This window comes from Xyrauchen texanus, chromosome 26, assembly GCF_025860055.1.
Source record: "Xyrauchen texanus isolate HMW12.3.18 chromosome 26, RBS_HiC_50CHRs, whole genome shotgun sequence".
In the NCBI taxonomy this organism is placed as follows: Eukaryota; Metazoa; Chordata; class Actinopteri; order Cypriniformes; family Catostomidae; genus Xyrauchen; species Xyrauchen texanus.
In genome coordinates, this window is record NC_068301.1 from 8781698 (window position 1) to 8800770 (window position 19073).

Sequence of the window (19073 nt, forward strand, 5' to 3'; positions counted from 1 at the left end):
ATCATACAAGTATAAATTATGTAAATAACTCGCTTTGGATTATAAATTGTAGGACCTTTCAGATGATGGAAAAAAAAAATGTGATTTATATTCCGGAAAATATGATGACCGATTAAAAATAGACCATGACAGAAATTTTACAACTCAGTTCATCAGAGTGAAAGATAAAGATTCTTTCTAGTGCAACCTCTGATTGTAAGTCAGTTTCAAGATGCTGTTATCTGCATTAAATATTGCTGTGTCCAAAGCAAACCAAATAGGGCAGTAAATATATACATTACACAGTCTGTTTTGTTTAAGTTTTATTTGTTTCTCTAAACTTTCCTGTGATGGACTAATTTGGCTCAACTAAACTTCAACTAAAGTTTTTTTATTTAAATAAGCAGATACTTAAGATCCTGTGATTAGATCATTATTGCAGTGATTAATATGTTTCAGCTAGCAACAATTCTTTTAACCCAAACTGATGCAGTGTGTAGCTTACTGAAGTGCCTAACAGGAGTGGTGGTGGTGTAGTGGGCTAAAGCACATAACTGGTAAACAGAAGGTTGCTGGTTCGATCCCCACGGCCACCACCATTGTGTCCTTGAGCAAGGCACTTAACTACAGGTTGCTCCAGGAGGATTGTCCCTGTAATAAGTGCACTGTAAGTCGCTTTGGATAAAAAAAGACGTATCCCATGGTCATGGAAAAGAATGACAATTCCAAGATTCATCAGGCTCAAATTGTGAGTGGTTTATGGAGCATGAGGAATCATTTTCACACATGATTTGGCCACCAAAGAGTTCTGACCTTAACCCCATAGAAAGTCTCTAAAATGTGCTGGTGAAGACTTTGCGGAGCGGTTCGACTCTCCCGTCATCAATACAAAATCTCAGCCAAATATGAATGCAGCTCTGGATGGAAATAAATGTTGTGAAGTTGCATAAGGTTGTCGAAACAATGCCATGGCGAATGTGCGGCATAATCAAAGCTAAAGGCGGTCCAACTAAATATTAGAGTATGATACTTTTTTGTGGGCCAGGCAGTGTATGTTTGAAATGGAATGGAAACTGCATTAACTACAAAATCCATGCTAAATCCAAGTAACTTTGAGGCTATTTTTCCAAAGTCAACTTCAATTCAAGTCAGCCCACTCAGCAGCTATCTTTGGAACGCTCCCGGGCAGCTATTTTCTATGAATACAAGTGGCATTAAAGTACAGCTACTTGAATGGGGAAAGAATTAAATCTTCAAAATGTTTGGTCAAGATTATGATAAATACAAAAATATTTCAAATCAGCAGTAAAATCTTGTCAGCAATGGTATCATAAATTGTGCATGTTTATCTTGAAACACGCTAAAAAACAAAATTTTTCAGACTGGTCCAGCTAATACGCATGCGCATTCTCGAGTTAACTGACAGGCAGTATCTATATCTGTATACAAGGTGATTTGCTCTTTTACCTGCAAGGCGGGACTTCCTTTTTAGCATCCGCCATATTGGGCATTCCCATTTCTCCTATTCATTTTAACACCAGTGCTCCGTCACATTTTAAAATAGTCTCAGATTTTTCTCCGTTTCAAGTGTTGTTGGACTTGCTGCATTTGGACTTTTTTTAGGGCAGTATTATTTCTATGAATGCAGAATAAGTAATTATCAAGCCGCTATCGAAGACAGCCACTCAACCCTCTGTATTTATTGATTTTCTTGTCTCATAGGGAATGTATCTGGCATGCAGAACCGTGGTGGCCAATCCAGTGTCTCTGAGGTTTCTGATGGTCCCCACCGACACCACCTTTACCACCATCCTCCTCTATCCCTGTCTCACTCTTCCTCTTGCCTCTCTCATTGCACTCTTGACCAGCCTGGAAACGGGGCACCTCTTCGCCCCTCCAGCCGCCAGGCCAGTCCCTCAACATGCTCCTCCCAGCCTGCATGCTTTGACTCTTCCCCTTCCCACCACTCCCATCGGTTAGCTACCCCCTCTCACAAAAACAACCTGCACCATGTCAATAAGATCCTCCGCGCAAAGAGGCTCCAGAGACAAGCACGCACAGGAAACAATGTGGTGAAAAAACGGGGTCCAGGGCGTCCCCGCAAACACCCACTGCCCTCACCTCCTCCATCACCTCCACCACAACCGTCTGAACCAGAGAGTCACCTGGCACACGACAGGCACAGAGAAGGTTCGCTGTGGGAGGAAGACACTGTGGTTGATGCCATTGAGTCAGTGGTACAGAGCCATCGCAGAAAGCGACGTAAGCGAAAATGTTGGGAGAGAGAGACAGATGGAGGTAATGAGGAAGAAGAGGAACTAGAGGAGGAGAGAGAAGAAGAGGTAGAAGAGGAAGAGCGGTCAGCAGCTAGAGAGGAGGAAATTATGCCAAAAACAACAACAGAAGGTGGGAAGGGATGGTTGATGCAGGAAGAAATGCATTGTTTTCCCAGGTATGCTTTTATTACTTACAATTTACTACGTTAAACAAATTCATGTTCTTCACAATATATCAAGATCAATTGTGCAGTTAATTTTCCCAACAAAGTGAAGACAAATGAGCATGCAAGCTCAAAAAGTATTGGTACTCGCACTCAAAAAAAATGGTATCGGAACATCCCTATAAAACATGTTTGTCTTACCTTGCCAGAAATGTTGCAAATATTTAATGCAGTAATTCAATGTTGTTTAATTTAATACAAATTATGGCAGTAACAGAAACAAAAACAGACAAATTTGAAAAAGAAGCATCAGAATAGAATGTGTGGTGGCACCATTATATTACAGTACCACTGGGATATGTCAAGATGTTCTCAAGGGAGAACTTGACCTTCAATCTTTGCATCCCCACCAAAAACCATTTGACTGGAAACTGTTCATGTTCCAATTCATTTCCAGGAAAAACGTCATATTACAAAAGTGAAATGGGTTGTAGATGCTGTTTATTGTTGATTTTAAAGTCACAGAACTCTCACTCTCATAGTGAATTAATGTTTTTTACTTGGCAGTGCACTGGAGGGAAAACCTGATAGCCAGTCCACCCCAGATTGCACAGCCCCCACTTCACTAAAACAAGCCCCAAACACGTCAGTGACCAGCCAACGGGAAAAGAGAGCTGCTAGGCCACCCAAAAAGAAGTTCCAGAAAGCAGGGCTTTACTCTGATGTGTACAAGACTGATGAGTAAGGAGAAAAGCAATACTGTTCATCAGTAGGACTTTATATAAAATGTGTGTCCCAGGTAAATAAACTTAATCTCTCTTTCTCCCCATCAGGCCTCGCAGTCAGCTGCTACAGTTAAAAAAGGAGAAGTTGGAATACACTCCAGGTGAACATGAATATGGCCTTCTTCCAGCTCCCATTCATGTTGGTAAGTGTGTTGGGAAATATAGCTTGTCTTTTTCATGACCTTTTGTAAAATATAGCTTGCCTTTTTCATGACCTTTTGCACCATGTCTAGGCACAACCGTGATACAGCGACAAGCCATATAAGCTTTTTCTTCCATGTAAATCTGAGTTTTTGTACTAACGAGCCATGACCACGGCCAGCTTTGAGTGGCAGGGCATTTGGTTGATCGCTTAGGGGCTATTTAATGCGTTGTTGCGCTAAAACAAAAAAAGCTAGAAGCTTTGCATCGAATAGAACGGAACGCAGGTGTCCCAAGACATGTTTTATAAAAAATTCTGTTATTTTTAACCTCACACCGCATCTAAGAAACCCTGCATTCCTGTGCAAGACACTGGAATAAAGAGACAAGACGTGCTGCAATGGTCATAGACGTCTGTCTAACGCATGTTTACATAGAAAAACAATTTAAATACAGCTCAGACGGACATAAAAATGGTCCAAAATCCTGCTCCACATAGCTGTATATTGAACCTCGGACATGTTCTGATTGGCTGTTATTGTCACGTCACACAGCAGTATCGCATTCAGTGTTGACAGAAAATAACTAAAAATAAAATCGATATAAAAAAATGTACAATAATAAACTAACTTTTACTAGAAACATATTGCATTGCACCTGTTTAGGACACTGTGTTAGCATACCAATGTTGAGTCATGACAGCCTCGTATCTCAATTAATAGTGCATAAAATCGAATTGCAGTTTGTTTGACAATTTAAATGTAACATTCAGCTTTTAACATTACAGTGAATATTTATACATAGATTTTAAAAGACTATTATTTCCATGAATAAGTTGGATTGTATTGGTATATGACATCCGTTGTCATTTATAACCAGTTGATTATATATGTCCTCATGGGCTATCAGGCTGAGTAGTTATGGTTTGAGTTATGAGGTGATTAATTGATTCAATATTGAAATAGTGCAGCCTCAGATTAAAGTGTAAAGAGATTGAATTAATAACTGCAATTTGTCTTCTGTGTTTGTCCAGGGAAATACTTGAGACAGAAACGTGTCGATTTCCAGCTGCCTTATGACATCCTGTGGCTTTGGAAACATGATCAGGTAGCTTTTTAGAACCAAATGTTTCATTTATTGGATAGCTGCATTTTTTATTTACTTTTTAAGGGAGGTTAAAGGGGTAGTTTACCCAAAAATGAAAGTCATTACTCACCCTTGTGTTGTTCTACACCTATATTTTCTTCTTCTGTATAACAAAAGGAAATGTTTAGCATGTTAGCCTCAGTCACAATTTACTTTCATAAATTTGGTTTTCCATGCTATGAAAGTGAATGGTGACTGAGGCTAACATCTCCATTTGTGTTCCATGGAAGAAAGTAATTTTGAACAGACAGAATTTTCATTCTCAGACTAAACTAGCCCTTTAACTCTTTCCCCGCCAGCGTTTTTAAAAAAAAGTTGCCAGCCACCGCCAGGGTTTTTGACGATTTTCGCTAAACTTGAATGGCCCGCAGAATATTTTCTTCCATGAATATATGAAGATGCTATATATCACAATAAAGATCTGAGCCTCTGCTTTTAGGTTAAAAAAAACGATTTTATTTTATCTTCATTTGTTCTTTTTTTATTGCGACTTGAACAGAGGTCGGTTTTGTCAAAAAACAACATTTCAGACAAAAAGCTGAGAAAAAGGCATTTTTATGTCTGATATTTTGAGCTTCTCATACTCCACTTCTTCATGTTTGAGACGATCGCAGTCTGTTTCTTTGATCAAAGAGTTGCGTACTCTTTCAAAACATGCGCAGGGGTCTTCCTTACCGTATAACACCTAAAACACGGAAACCCGGAAAATTCCGTGTTTGGCGGGGAAGCGTTTTTTCATAAAACACGGAAAATTCCGTGTTTGGCGGGGAAAGAGTTAAAGAACAGAAAACTTTGCTGTAACTTGGCTTTCACAACAGGAACAGTATGGGATAAGCATTATCTTTCTGACTGTCTTGCATTCAACTGTTTTTAGCTGACAAAAGTTACTTGTTTTGTTTTTTAGCTATACAAGAGACCTGATGTGCCTCTCTACAAGAAGATCAGATCCAGTAAGAAGATTTGCATTAGTCTAAATCACTACCTGCGTGGTCATGAGAGTTGTAATGCTGTACATGAAGTTTCCAAAAATATACTCATTTGATAGGAGTATTTAGGGTTGTTGATTCCTTTGTGGCTACTCTTCTCTTGTTTTTGTAAACAGTGACTCCATTTCAAAACATAGTGAACAGCTTCTCTGTCTACTGTCTGTAGAAAGCTACATTAGTGACTGATTGGAACACTCTACATAGGCATCAACTCTTTAACCATCACTCACTTGCATGACTGCTACTTGCATTAATTTATTTTAGTATTTGAGTTTGGCATTGTTATGTTGAATATTATTGTTAAGCACAAATATGTACATAAATAAAAAACACTTGAAAACACTAATGATAACTTGGATACATTTTTTCACTGACCTCTTCTCAGAATATTCTGGGACTTATCTGAGAATGATACTTTGCTGCCGGTGCTGCCTTAGAATTTGTGCCAAATAAGATATATTTTTATGTGTGTATTGTGTCTTTTCTTTTTGCTTATGTGATTGTATCTTTCAAAGTTGAAGAGTTATATTTGACTTTTTAGATGTTTATGTGGATGTGAAGCCTCTTTCCGGCTATGAAGCCACTACCTGTAACTGCAGGCCGCCTGAAGACCACACTGATATGGGCTGTCAGGATGACTGCCTTAACAGGTAAATGCTTAAATACCAAAAAGGCTTATATCTACTCTTCTGCTTACCGATTGATGCTGTTATAGTTCATAAAGTTGATCCTATTGCTTTCCTATCTGTCTCAGGATGATCTTTGCTGAGTGTTCTCCGAGTACGTGTCCATGCGGCGATCATTGTGATAACCAACATATCCAGAGGCACGAGTGGGTACAGTGTCTCGAGCGCTTCCGGGCGGAGGGGAAGGGCTGGGGCATCCGCACCAAGGAACCCCTACGTTCTGGCCAATTCATCATCGAGTACCTGGGAGAGGTGGTCAGCGAACAGGAGTTTAGGTAAGTGGCTCAAACACAACTTGTATAAAGCCAATTCACATTTTTCCATTGGAAAAAGTCCTGTCCTAACCAGGCACAATACAAAAAGTAATTTTTCCTCACTAAATCACAACCAATCAGAACAAATGTGGATGTGGAGCAGGAATTTAGACCAGTGAGTTTTTACTGTGGGCTGGGCTACCTAGGTTGACACAACAGAAATAGAAACCTAGCGACCAACAAATTGTCCTGTTGTGCATTGCTTGTGTTCATTGCAGCTGGTTAAGACAAAAACAAAAAACATGAATTTAAGATTTACCAGAACATTCAAGTGGTCTCTTCCCATGTTTAGGAGTCGCATGATGGAGCAGTACTTCTCACACAGTGGTCAATACTGTTTGAATCTGGACAGTGGTATGGTCATCGACAGCTACCGCATGGGAAACGAGGCCCGCTTCATCAACCACAGTTGCGAACCCAACTGTGAGATGCAGAAATGGTAAGTGAAATGAGACCATTGATGAGTCACTGATGAAGTAAGCCAATAAAATCCCATCAGTTACCGATGAGTACAGAAACAGAAAGGTCATTTTTAATGGTGAGTCACTGGCAATGTGGAGAACCTCAAACACTGAATAAGCAATTACTTTATCCTGAGAACCTCAGATAGTGTTTCATTATGAAAATCCATGGTTATGTTCAATAATTAAGTGGGGGAAGGGGTTTTATTTTAGTATTTGACTGGATACCTTTTGCCATTCCTGGTGTCACACATAGTCTACAGATAATTAATATTTTTCCATTTCTCTTTCTCTCGGGCTACTTTTTGCTCTTTCTGACTCACACACACACACACTCACACACTAGAGGGTATTTGTCAGCTGGATGGTGGCGGATCATCTATTGGCGTAACCAGCATAAACTAGTATTTTTCCTTGATGCCTAAACACAGCCAATCACCGGCACTTCTAGATTTGGGCACATCTAGCATGCTACATGCTTATCACTGACGTTGACAAGATTAACCCCTTAGGTATCGAAATTTGGTACAGAACGACAAGATATTTTTTGATACTCGATTGTTTATAGGCAATTCGGTCGGTGCCTAAAATGTACTCGATACCCAGCCCTATGCACACACATCTGTGCCAAATGGTCCTCATTCTACCTTATTGCATAATGTGTAGGCCTAACTGTTTAATGTCAAGGCCATGATTCTTAATGTTGCCTGACATACTGATAGCTTTGGTCCTATTCATTTCGAGGCTTTTGTCTTTCATTTCTACGTTTTGGCCTTCCGTCCACATTGATACTGCATTTTGACAGTAAAAACTGAGCTTTTCGAAAAAGCTATCCCAATTGGATACATTTGAAAATGCCTCTTCCTATTGTAGTGTGGACTGGGGAAATTGAGATATCTGAAAACAATTACATATTTTTGTCATGTGGTCCATTCAACCTGAAACAATCAAGATGTCACCTCATGTTGTAGCGGCGCTGTTTTGCCTGATATCCACTTTGATAGCATTGTTTGTTTGTTTTTTTTATCCCCTTTTCTCCCAATTTGGTATGCCCAATTCCCACTACTTAGTAGGTCCTCGTGGTGGCGCGGTTACTCACATCAATCTGGGTGGTGGAGGACAAGTCTCAGTTGCCTTCCGCTTCTGAGACAATTCACGCATCTTATTACGTGACTCGCTGTGCATGACATCGCGGAGACTCACAGAATGTGAAGGCTCATGCTACACTCTGCAATCCACTCACAACTTACCATTGAGAGCGTGAACCCCTAATCATGACCATGTGGAGGTTACCGCATGTGACTCTAACCTCCCTAGCATCTGGGACAATTTGTTTGCTTATGAGACCTGGCTGGAGTCACTCAGCATGCCCTGGATTCAAACTTGCGAATCCAGGAGTGGTAGTCAGCGTAAATACTCGCTGAGCTACCCAGGCCCCCCTTTGATAGCATTGTTAAAGAAAATGTTACTTTGTACAACCTTCATGTTGCATTCTTTCAAATGCAAAAGGAAGTTTACTCGGAAATGCTGTCCAGCGATGGAACACGTGGACAATTGCGTTTTAGTCTGAAAGTGAAACTGCAATTTTTATTTATTTATCTATTCATTTGCAGTAAGGGTATACTAACACTAGTATTGACACAGAGTGTTTTCATATGTATCTGGATTAATGTGTACATAGCCTGAGGTGGTGGAAATGGCTGATAACCTATAAATCAGACAATAGATTTCATGATCTATTTATAGAATTAATTATAAAAAAAAAATCTTAGTCTTTCCTTACTATGACAGGCACAGACATTGAGGCTACAAGAATCCAAAATGAATAAAATCCCAGATGTAGTTTGGATTTTGTTTAACCAAAATACCAATTATAATCATAAAACAATTTATATTTGGTCTATATTTAAGTATTAACTAAATTTAGCTTTTTACAGCATATATATTTATTCACCAGATGACTAATATATATATATATATTAGGGCTGTCAATTTAACATGTTAATTCAGTGCGATTAATTATATAAATAATTAATCATGTCCCCGGACTGTAAAAATGAATATTCCTCCCATCTGAGCAATTCAAGCTTGGAGTACCACCTTTATTCACAATGAAGTTGGAGACACGTTGTATGTGCTGACAGGGGATGTTTTTATTTAGTTGCTTTTATTTGATTTATTTATCTATTTAATATTTTTTGCATGCCCTTGCTTCAATTTGAAACAACAAAAAAAATGCATTGAATTGAGGATAAAAATATGCATGTAAAATGTCAATGATGAAAGATTTCAATACAGCAAATCCCCAATATATATCAGTGATTGTTTTTTTTTTGTGTGTGTGTGTAGATGTATTTAAATTCTCAAGAGGCTGCTGTTATTGCAGAACTACATGTTTAAATGTAGAGTCCTCAAGCGGCAGCCACAGAGTAGCATGGAGAAAGAAAAAAAGTTTTTTATTAGCAAATGACTAACAGTGGCAAAAAGCAACAATCGGCACAAATATATCAGTTTTCCTCAATTTTATAATTGTTTTTATGTAAACATGCACTTGACTGACATCTTTTACCATTGTGCCACATCTTGCTGTTTTTTTCAATGTCTTGCACAGGAACACTGCATTTCTAAGATGCCGTATCAAGTCAAAATAACTTTTTAAAAAGTGTGTTCTATTCATTGTGCTCTATTACAAACCCCTAACCCTAAGAATAAGTTATAATAGAAATGCTTACCTTAGCAATAATTAAATGTATTAACATTTATAATCATAATCTCTCTAAAAAAAATCTTAAGCCAATTAAAATAGTTTATTAACCTAAATGTAACTGTTTCCAAACGACTTAGCACATTAATATAAATTGAATGCATAGATTGGCTATTCTGCAGCTTTGACCATGGCTTATCTGATTAGACTGTAGAGCTGGAACAGTCTGTTTTATAAGTTGGTTTTAGAAATTAAACTCAGGTTGAATGTTGAGTTTAAATCAGGAATCTCTCTCTCTCAGGTCAGTGAATGGAGTGTACCGTATTGGTCTGTTTGCTCTTAAAGACATGAACAGTGGAACCGAGCTGACATACGACTACAACTTCCACTCCTTCAACACAGAAGAACAGGTACGTTGGCAGTGTTCAGTGTTTCCCATTAATTACCCGCCACAGTCTAGGTACACTTCTCATAATAACATAAACTATCTCTAACGTTTTGTTTTGCACTGTTGCTTGCTTTGGTGTGGTTTTGATTTTGAAGCTGGATTTGAGAATCATCCAATTTCACTATCACAATACCAACATTTCAGTTGTCGGTAATGTATGGCCTTTATAATTCATGGTAGATCTTGCTGCAATAACATGATGAACAAGTAAAACTCATTCCATTGATTCCATCCTTGCTGTTAATGGTGGCGATGGAGGTTTGTCTATATTTGACTACCATATGTAACATAAAATAATTATCATATGACAATAGCCTCCTCCCCTACACAGTGCAGTTTACATTTCTGTCACAGAAAATGTTGTTGATTGCATAGGTACACTAATAGGTTGGGCATCGGTCATAATTTTAGAAAAATATACAATAATAAACTTTGACGTGTTACTTGAGCATGTAACTTAAATGTCTTTTTTTCTCTCCGTCAAGTAACTTTTATACTCGGACAAGCGAATGACCAATTTACTTGTCCTGGGGACAAACACATGGCAGTGCTTATTGTCGAGCCCTAGCTAAAATGTATGCTCTAGTCGATTTTGTGTTTTGACCATTTGTGAACTGCGTTAAACTCCGTATCGTTTATGCTTTGTGGGTGTGACATTTTTGGAGTATCATCACCATTCATATCTATACAACCAATGTGTTTATGTTTAATTACTACTAGAGCACACAATTGTTTACAAAAGCACAAAGTTCTTCATTGATCTAGCCTCTTAATTTTGCTCTCAAATGCAGCAGATTGATGAATTAACCTTAACTTTTGTTTTGTAGCAGATGCTTGTACAGTTGAAGTCAGAATTTTACATACACTTAGGTTGAAGTCATTAAAACTAATTTTTTAACCATTCCACAGATTAATATTAGCAAACTATAGTTTTGGCAAGTCATTTAGGACTACAATTGTTTATAGACAGACTAGGTACACTTCTCATAATAACATAAACGATCTCTATCTTTGTGTTTTGCACTGTTGCTTGCTATACACAAAGTTAACTGTACCTTTAAATAGCTTGGAAAATTCCTTAAAATGATGTCAATCCATTAGACAATTAGCTAATTAGCTTCTGATAGGAGGTGTACTGAATTGGAGTTGTACCTGTGGATATATTTTAAGGCTTACCTTCAAACTCAATGCCTCTTTGCTTGACATCATGCGAAAATCTAAAGAAATTAGCCAAGATCTCTTCATCCTTGGGAGCAATTTACAAATGCCTGAAGGTCCCACGTTCATCTGTACAAACAATAGTATACATGTATAAACACCATGGGACCACACAGCCATAATACTGCTCAGGAAGGGGATGCATTATGTCTCTTAGGATGAATGTAGTTTGGTGCGAAAAGTGCAAATCAATCCCAGAACAGCAGCAAAGGACCTTTGAAGATGCTGGAGGAAACTGGTAGACACGTATCTATATCCACAGTAAAATGAGTCCTATATCGACATAACCTGAAAGGTTGTTCAGAAAGGAAGAAGCCTCTGCTCCAAAACCACCATAAAAAGCCAGACTACAGTTTGCAAGTGCACATGGGGACAAAGATGATACTTTTTGGAGAAATGTCCTCTGGTTTAATGAAACAAAATTTGAACTGTTTGACCGTAATGACCATCATTATGTTTGGAGAGAAAAGGGTGAGGCTTGCAAGCCGAAGAACACCATCCCAACCGTGAAGCATGCGGGTGGCAGCATCATGTTGTGGGGGGTGCTTTGCTGCAGGAGGGACTGGCGCACTTGACAAAATAGATGGCCTCATGAGGAAGGGAAATGATGTGGATGTATTGAAGCAACATCTCAAGACATCAAGTAAAAGCTTGGTTGCAAATGGGTCTTCCAAATGGACAATGACCCCAAGCATACCTCTAAAGTTGTGGCTTAATCCAAAATGTGTGGGCATAACAGGAAAAGCATGTGCGAGCAAGGAGGCCTACAAACGTGACTCAGTTACACCAGTTCTGTCTGGAGGAATGAGCCACAATTCCAGCAACTTATTGTGAGAAGCTTGTAGAAGGCTACCCAAAATATTTAACCCAAGTTAAACAATTTAAAGGCAATGATACCAAATACTAACAAAGTATATGTAAACTTCTGACCCACTGGGAATGTGATGAAAGAAATAAAAGCTGAAATAAATAATTCACTCTACTATTATTCTGATATTTCACATTCTTAAAATAAGTAGAGATTCTAGCTGACCTAAGACAGGGAATGTTTTAAAGGATTAAATGTCAGGAATTGTGAAAAACTGAGTTTAGCTAAGGTGAAGAATTTGGCTAAGGTGTATGTAAACTTCTGAATTCAATTGTACGTGTTGAGTACATCATTTGTCCAAATCAGTGGTGCTGAACACTAGCCCTTATACAATCCATCATTGCAACTTAATTTTGGCAGAAGATAAATGAGGCTTGTTGAAGTATTGTTTTGTTAAGAACATTTCATCAGAGATCTTCTTAGATGGAGCTCGAAACGCTTGTTTAAATTCAATAATATGTGTCCTTTAAAGGGGTCGTTCATGAAAAAATTTTAATTCTCGAATCATTTACTCACCCTCATGCCATCTCATATGTGCATGACTTTCGTTCTTCTGCTGAACACAAACTAAAATATCTCAGCTCAGTAGGTCCATACAATGCAAGTGAATGGTGACCAGAACTTTGAATATACAAAGTTAGCAAAAAAGAATCCATATGACTCCAGTGGTTAAATTAATATATTACGGAGTGATATGATAGGTGTGGGAGAGAAACAGATTAATATTTGTCCATTAAAAGTTACCACAACTCTCCACTTTCACTTCTGCATTCTTCTTTTGTTTTTTTGGCAATTAACATTCTTCGTTCACATCGCCACATACTCGTCGGGACTGGTCAAAGGTGGAGATTTTTAGAGAAAAATAAAAAGACTTCAATATTGATGTTTCTTACCTACACCTGTCAAATCTCTTCTGAAGACATGGATTTAACCACTGGAGTCATATGGCTTACTTTTATGCTGCCTTTGTGATTTTTGATGATTCAAAGTTCTGGCCACCATTCACTTGCATTGTATGGACCAACAGAGCTGAAATACTCTTCTAAAAATCTTTTGTGTGTTCGACAGTATAACGAAAGTCATACATATCTGCGATGATATGAAGGTAAGTAAATGATGAGAGAATTTAAGTTTTTGGGTGATCTACCCCTTATTATTAGTTAGTATTATTTTCCAATGCCCACATTTTAAAGGTGAAGAAAATTATAACATTTTGATAAAAGATTATGAAAATGAACTTTTTTTCCCTTTAAGATAAAGTGTACTGATGAGTCAGCCACAACAGGACTGAAGACATTTATAAAAAAAAAAAAAAATTCACAATTCAACAATCTGGGTTTCAGTGTATTTACTAAGTGAACACTTTATTACCAAAGTAACAATTAAGGTGGTTTTACATGGGAAGTGGTCACCGTGCTTTTTTTTTTTTTTTTCATTTTAAATGTGAGGCGGCAGGTGCCAAAACGGAGGCATTCGAAGTGGCGCCACTTTCCCAGCTCGTTCGTGAGAATCCTGCCGCTTTGTTGTGCACGACGACTTGCGGCGCACACTGCGCAAGATAAAAATATTTTATCTTTCCGTGGCTGCCGCTTGTCATTAACCAATCAGAGCTGAATTTATTCACAACCAGTCAAACAACACGTAGCTTTTATGTAGTTAAATACAACATGGAGATGAATATACTCGCTGTTGCTGATTTTCCTCCTGACAAATAAAGTTTCTTTGAGCATTTATAGAGACATAAATAGGAAAACAGCCTCATGGAAAGCTGTGAGTGTATGAGTCGGTGTAGCAGGTGAAAATAGACCACGAAAACATGTATAGCTTATGTTTGGAAAATAGACGACTGTGCAGTGTATAAAAATGGTAGATTTTGAATGTTCTTTTGAAGCCCTCCCATTATAATTATTGATGTGATGTTATTTATTCTATGGCCATTTCAACATCAGGATGTTTCTTTAGTCATTAAAAACAAATGCGGAACTCATCAAATGCGGAGACAGGTGGCAAGATGCCATCAGTATTTATAATTACATTGTTTAGCCTTGATAATATTTGACATTAATATAAAAAATTGCTAATTACAATATTTATACTTTTAAATTTAATTAATAATTTAAATAAAAAAATAAGTGTTTTATTTAGGTGCAAACACTTATATGAAAACTAATACAATATTTCCAGTAATCTCCTCATTGATGCAGTATCTGAGCAGAAGCAATGGGTGGCATTATTGCACTTCCACTGGCACGTTTCACACTGCTTCTTGTGCGAGTGGAAAACACCTGTACAAATGAGAAGTGACAAGATCGCGAGCCTTTATCCTTCTGCCTTGATACAAAACGAATAAAAGAATGAAGGCAAAAAATGCAAACAGTGACATTGTACCTCACTGGTGTTTGACATTGGTCATAAAATATTTTTTTTCTGCAGAATAATAGTGATTCTCCATCCTTGTTTCTATGCAGCAAGTCTGCAAGTGTGGCTCGGAGGCTTGCCGGGGGATCATTGGTGGCAAGAGCCAGCGAATCAATGGGCTGCCTGGGAAAGGGAGCGGATCAGGGGGTGGAGCCCGGAGGCTGGGGAGACTGAAGGAGAAACGCAAGTCAAAACACTCACTTAAAAAAAGGGTATGAGAGAGTTTGTGCAATAGTATTCAATGGCTGTTATTTGAAAAAATATTATTTGGATGTAATACATTTTTTCTTGTTTGACCTTCTAAGGAGGAAGAGTCCAGTGACAGCAGCAAGTTTTACCAGCACCTTTTAATGAAACCCATGTCTAACAGAGAGAGGTAGAATGCATCATACACTCTTTATCTTCGGGTGACTGATTTTTACCCTTTTCTAGTTAAGTTGTTCCTAAAAGTTACACTTACAATTAGTGTTGTCACGGTACCAAAATTTCAGTATTCAGTACCGATACCAGTGAAAATCCACAGTTCTCGGTACCAATTTCGGTACCAAACCAAAGTTTAATTTAGACTAAATTTACAAGAAAAAATCCATGGTTCTCGGTACCAAAGCAAAACACAAAAACATGCTAATTGAACAACACACTATTTTTATTAATAAAGGTAAACAATGCCATTCTTTATACTTATTTAAAATTGTGTTTCAAGTTTTTCCACAACTAATAAATGAAAATAAATTACACACCTAAAAAACACAACAATAAGCCATGACTGAATAAACACTCAGTGTTATATTTATAAACTTAAACATTTTTATAAATTTAAAAGGTCATTTAAAAAACCTCTGGTGTGTCATTTAAAAAAACCTTCATGTCCTCCTGTTTTTTTTTAACCCTAATAAAATGTATAGTAGCATTAAATAGTTAATAAAGAAGCTTAATTCTAACACTCATTATATTTACGTTAGCTGCACCACGTAACGTTATGCTAATGATTTACTACACGGCTAACATTGTGTTTATTTCAATCCGACATTCAAATTAAAATATGGTATATAACTCAAAACAGAACCTCTAAATTTGAAATTAATTTGAATCTTACCTGCTTGAACTCTTTCATTAGATCCGGTGTCGGTCTTTAAGGTGTTTTATCAAGTTTGATGTGTTTCCTGCTTTTGAGAGAAAACTTCGATGACATCGTTTGCAAATTGGTTTTTGATGATCTATGATGTTCCCCTCGTCATCAGCCGCAAATCCGAAATATTTCCACACATGGCTCTTTCCTCCTTTCTTATCAACAAGAGCAGTCACCACAGCAGCGCCGGCGGTCGCCATGTCTCAGCGCTTTCATGAGGAGGACTCAACTTCACGCGTTTCGTGCATGCATGCACGAACTTTGACCGGGTACTCGGTACCACTGGTACTTGGTACCGAGACGTTTTTTTTTTTTAGTACCGACTTGGTACCGAAGTACCGAATATTTTGACAACACTACTTACAATGTTATTCAAGGTTTTTTGCACACAAAAAATAAACAGTCATAATTTAGTTTTGCATGACTATTTTTTACTCTCTGTTTGACCCTTAGAATTAAACAGACTGTTTTGGCTACTGTACCTTTAAGACTTCTTTATGTAAATGACACAGCCAGTCAAGATCTTATTAAAACTCCTTACATTTTCCAATGATCTTATTATTTGCTTAATTCAGAAACTTTGTGTTGAAACATCGAGTGTTCCTGCTTCGGAACTGGGAGAAAATGAGGGAGAAACAGGAACTTCTGAAGAGAGAGGGAGAGAGAGAGCGAGAGAGGGAGAATAGCAGCCTCTCTCTTTACACTCGCTGGGGAGGAGTTATCCGCGATGACGGCAACATCAAATCAGGTGAGTGTGGGCATGCAATGCAAACATTGTTTCGCTTTGACCAGTAATATGAACACAAGTTTGTAATTTCTCCACTTCGATTCTTTATACTATTGGTAAACTGAGATGAGCATTGAATGTTGTTTTTTCCCCAGATGTGTTTCTGACACAGTTTTCAGCTCTACAGACGTCACGCTCAGTCCGCACACGCAGACTTGCAGCGGCCGAGGAGAACACAGAAGTTACTCGCACTGCACGCCTGGCACACATCTTCAAAGAGATCTGTGATATGATCATGAGCTACAAGGGTAAGCATAGACCGTTCGTTCGCACAAGCATGCTCACACTGCACATAACTTTGAACAAATCAAATTAAATTACACAGACCTGAATAATGGCTATGCCTAGCCAAAATTTCCTTAAAAACCTCCTCTTCAGCTATTGGCCAAAATGCTTACAGTGGCTTAAAATTGGAAATTAGATGCTCTCGTAAAGCAAAATCTTTTTTATGTTATAGCTGTTACTATATTGTATATTTTAGCATGGCTGTCAGCATGCAGGACTGGAACTGTCTGTTTTATTGTATTGAATGACATACAGAGTCGTGCACTGTACCCCTCGTTTGTCATACGACAGCTTGGCTGACTTGGCTATGAGCAGTTGTGGAAGTAATTGGCTAATGCTCATGATCTCATTTTAAATTATTTAGTTATATAATTTAAAAGCAAAATGTAATTACTGAGGTATGCAAATCTACAAAACCTTCTGATTTTGGTTTCATCAAAGACATTTTTAATAATAAAAGAGAGATTTTAATATCTTTTGGCATTTCTGAATTTAATCTTTGTTGTTTTTTGTTTTATTACCTAATTGCCAGGTTGTCTTGGGACTCTGTTGCGTACACACACACACACACACATATATATATACTAAGCTATAATTATATTAAGTTAATTATTATTACAATACATTATCCCAAAATCTGCCCCTATAAGAAAACTTTTTTGCATTTTTAGAATTAAATTAAATCTTTTTTTGAAAATCTTTTAATGAGGGCATCCCTAAAGGGAGATTTTGTTATATTTAGCTGACTTCTGGTGACAAATATGTCTCCAAAATATAGCTAACCTAAACACACACACACAGACACAATTACACTGCATGATGACCTGTTCTCTTTTAAATCATCAATTGCTTTCTTTTCTTTAAAGATTCATCCGGTCAGACTCTTGCTGCTCCACTGCTTAACCTGCCTTCTAGGAAGAGGTGAGTACAATATTTGGTACAGTCACATCTGCAGAGTCCTTGATGTTATTAAACATTTCAGAGACCCGCAGGTATAGTTCTAATGGCATTCAAATACTATGGTATAGTACTTACGGACTGCTGCATTTATAATCACAGTGTGTTACAGAGATACATGTTCATCCTTCACAGTAAAGCTTGAATATTTTTGAAGTAAAGTGCTTTATTTGTCTTAAGGAACATGCAGTACTATGAGAAGGTCACGGATCCACTAGACCTTAGTACAATAGAGAAGCAGATCCTCACTGGACACTACAAAATCGTCGAGGCCTTTGATGCAGATATGCTCAAAGTGTTTCACAATGCTGAGGTCAGTCACACTTCTCAGGGAGTTCTTTTGCTATTATGTTATGAGGCCTGAAGCGATTATTAACTGTCTGATTGCAGTGATTTGATTGAAATTTGTTGTGCACAATAATTGAGTATTGTGTACTTCAATTCCAGTCACATTTTATTGTCCAAATAAAGGAATAGTACGCGAATATATATATATATATATATATATGCAAAGGGGGGTTGTGTGTTTCATTCAGCTGAACTCCGACCGTCTCACTAAGATCTGCGGACCGCACCCAGAGCAGCTCCTGAAGAGCGCATGAAGATGAATAACTGAGATGCATGCGTCCTCTTCAGAGGTTTGCAATAAACTCCCATGAAAATATAAGCAAGGATTTTGATGGTAAATGCAAAGTGCTCCGTTTTCACTTTAATTAAGCAATCGCGTAATGGCAAATTTTCTTTGTTATTGTGGGTTCATGACATGCAGTGACTAAGAGGTGGAGTTGCCAATTACTCTATTATTAAGTAGATGATATAATGAATAAAAAAATTGTTAAATGCACACAGAATCTAAAAGGTCTTCCTTCATGAGAAATGGTGGCTTTAATTGGAAAGCCTTAAAATGACAAATTTTGAATAAAGAGTAATAAAGAATTGCAGTGTAAACGTAAACGTAGGGACCAAAAAAATAAAAATCTCAAAGGAAATCTTTGAAAATGTTGCAAATATTTTTATATTTAAAATATGTTTTACATTTTTTTTTTTTGCATCATCTGCAGCATGAAACTGAACTTTTGATAGGAAGTTTGGATTGAATGCACTTGGCTTCATAGGAAAGCTAGGATACTATATATAGGATAGTTTAACCCTTTACTGACAGCTCAGATTCTGCTGAACTGAGATCATTCAGTTTTAAAAAGAAAATGAATTATGAGTTGCGTATAGCTAAGCCAAAATACAGTGTTAAGTTTATTTATATAGCACCTTTCATACACAATGGCAATTCAAAGTGCTTTACATATAAATGATAAAGAAAATA

General features: G+C 37.6%; 1 protein-coding gene across 1 annotated transcript in view; it reads left to right on the forward strand.

Moving 5' to 3' along the window:
- Window positions 1-19073, forward strand: part of LOC127619653 (histone-lysine N-methyltransferase ASH1L-like) — a 65780-nt gene that overhangs the window by 23183 nt on the left and 23524 nt on the right. Inside the window, exons 5-19 of the mRNA XM_052092611.1 lie at window positions 1702-2431; window positions 2987-3160; window positions 3253-3347; window positions 4379-4452; window positions 5396-5441; window positions 6019-6127; window positions 6232-6438; window positions 6770-6916; window positions 9944-10052; window positions 14645-14806; window positions 14900-14970; window positions 16299-16471; window positions 16606-16758; window positions 17662-17716; window positions 17933-18065. Of these exons, the coding sequence (XP_051948571.1) occupies window positions 1702-2431; window positions 2987-3160; window positions 3253-3347; window positions 4379-4452; window positions 5396-5441; window positions 6019-6127; window positions 6232-6438; window positions 6770-6916; window positions 9944-10052; window positions 14645-14806; window positions 14900-14970; window positions 16299-16471; window positions 16606-16758; window positions 17662-17716; window positions 17933-18065 (2438 nt within the window). The remainder of the gene's footprint in view (window positions 1-1701; window positions 2432-2986; window positions 3161-3252; window positions 3348-4378; window positions 4453-5395; window positions 5442-6018; window positions 6128-6231; window positions 6439-6769; window positions 6917-9943; window positions 10053-14644; window positions 14807-14899; window positions 14971-16298; window positions 16472-16605; window positions 16759-17661; window positions 17717-17932; window positions 18066-19073) is intronic.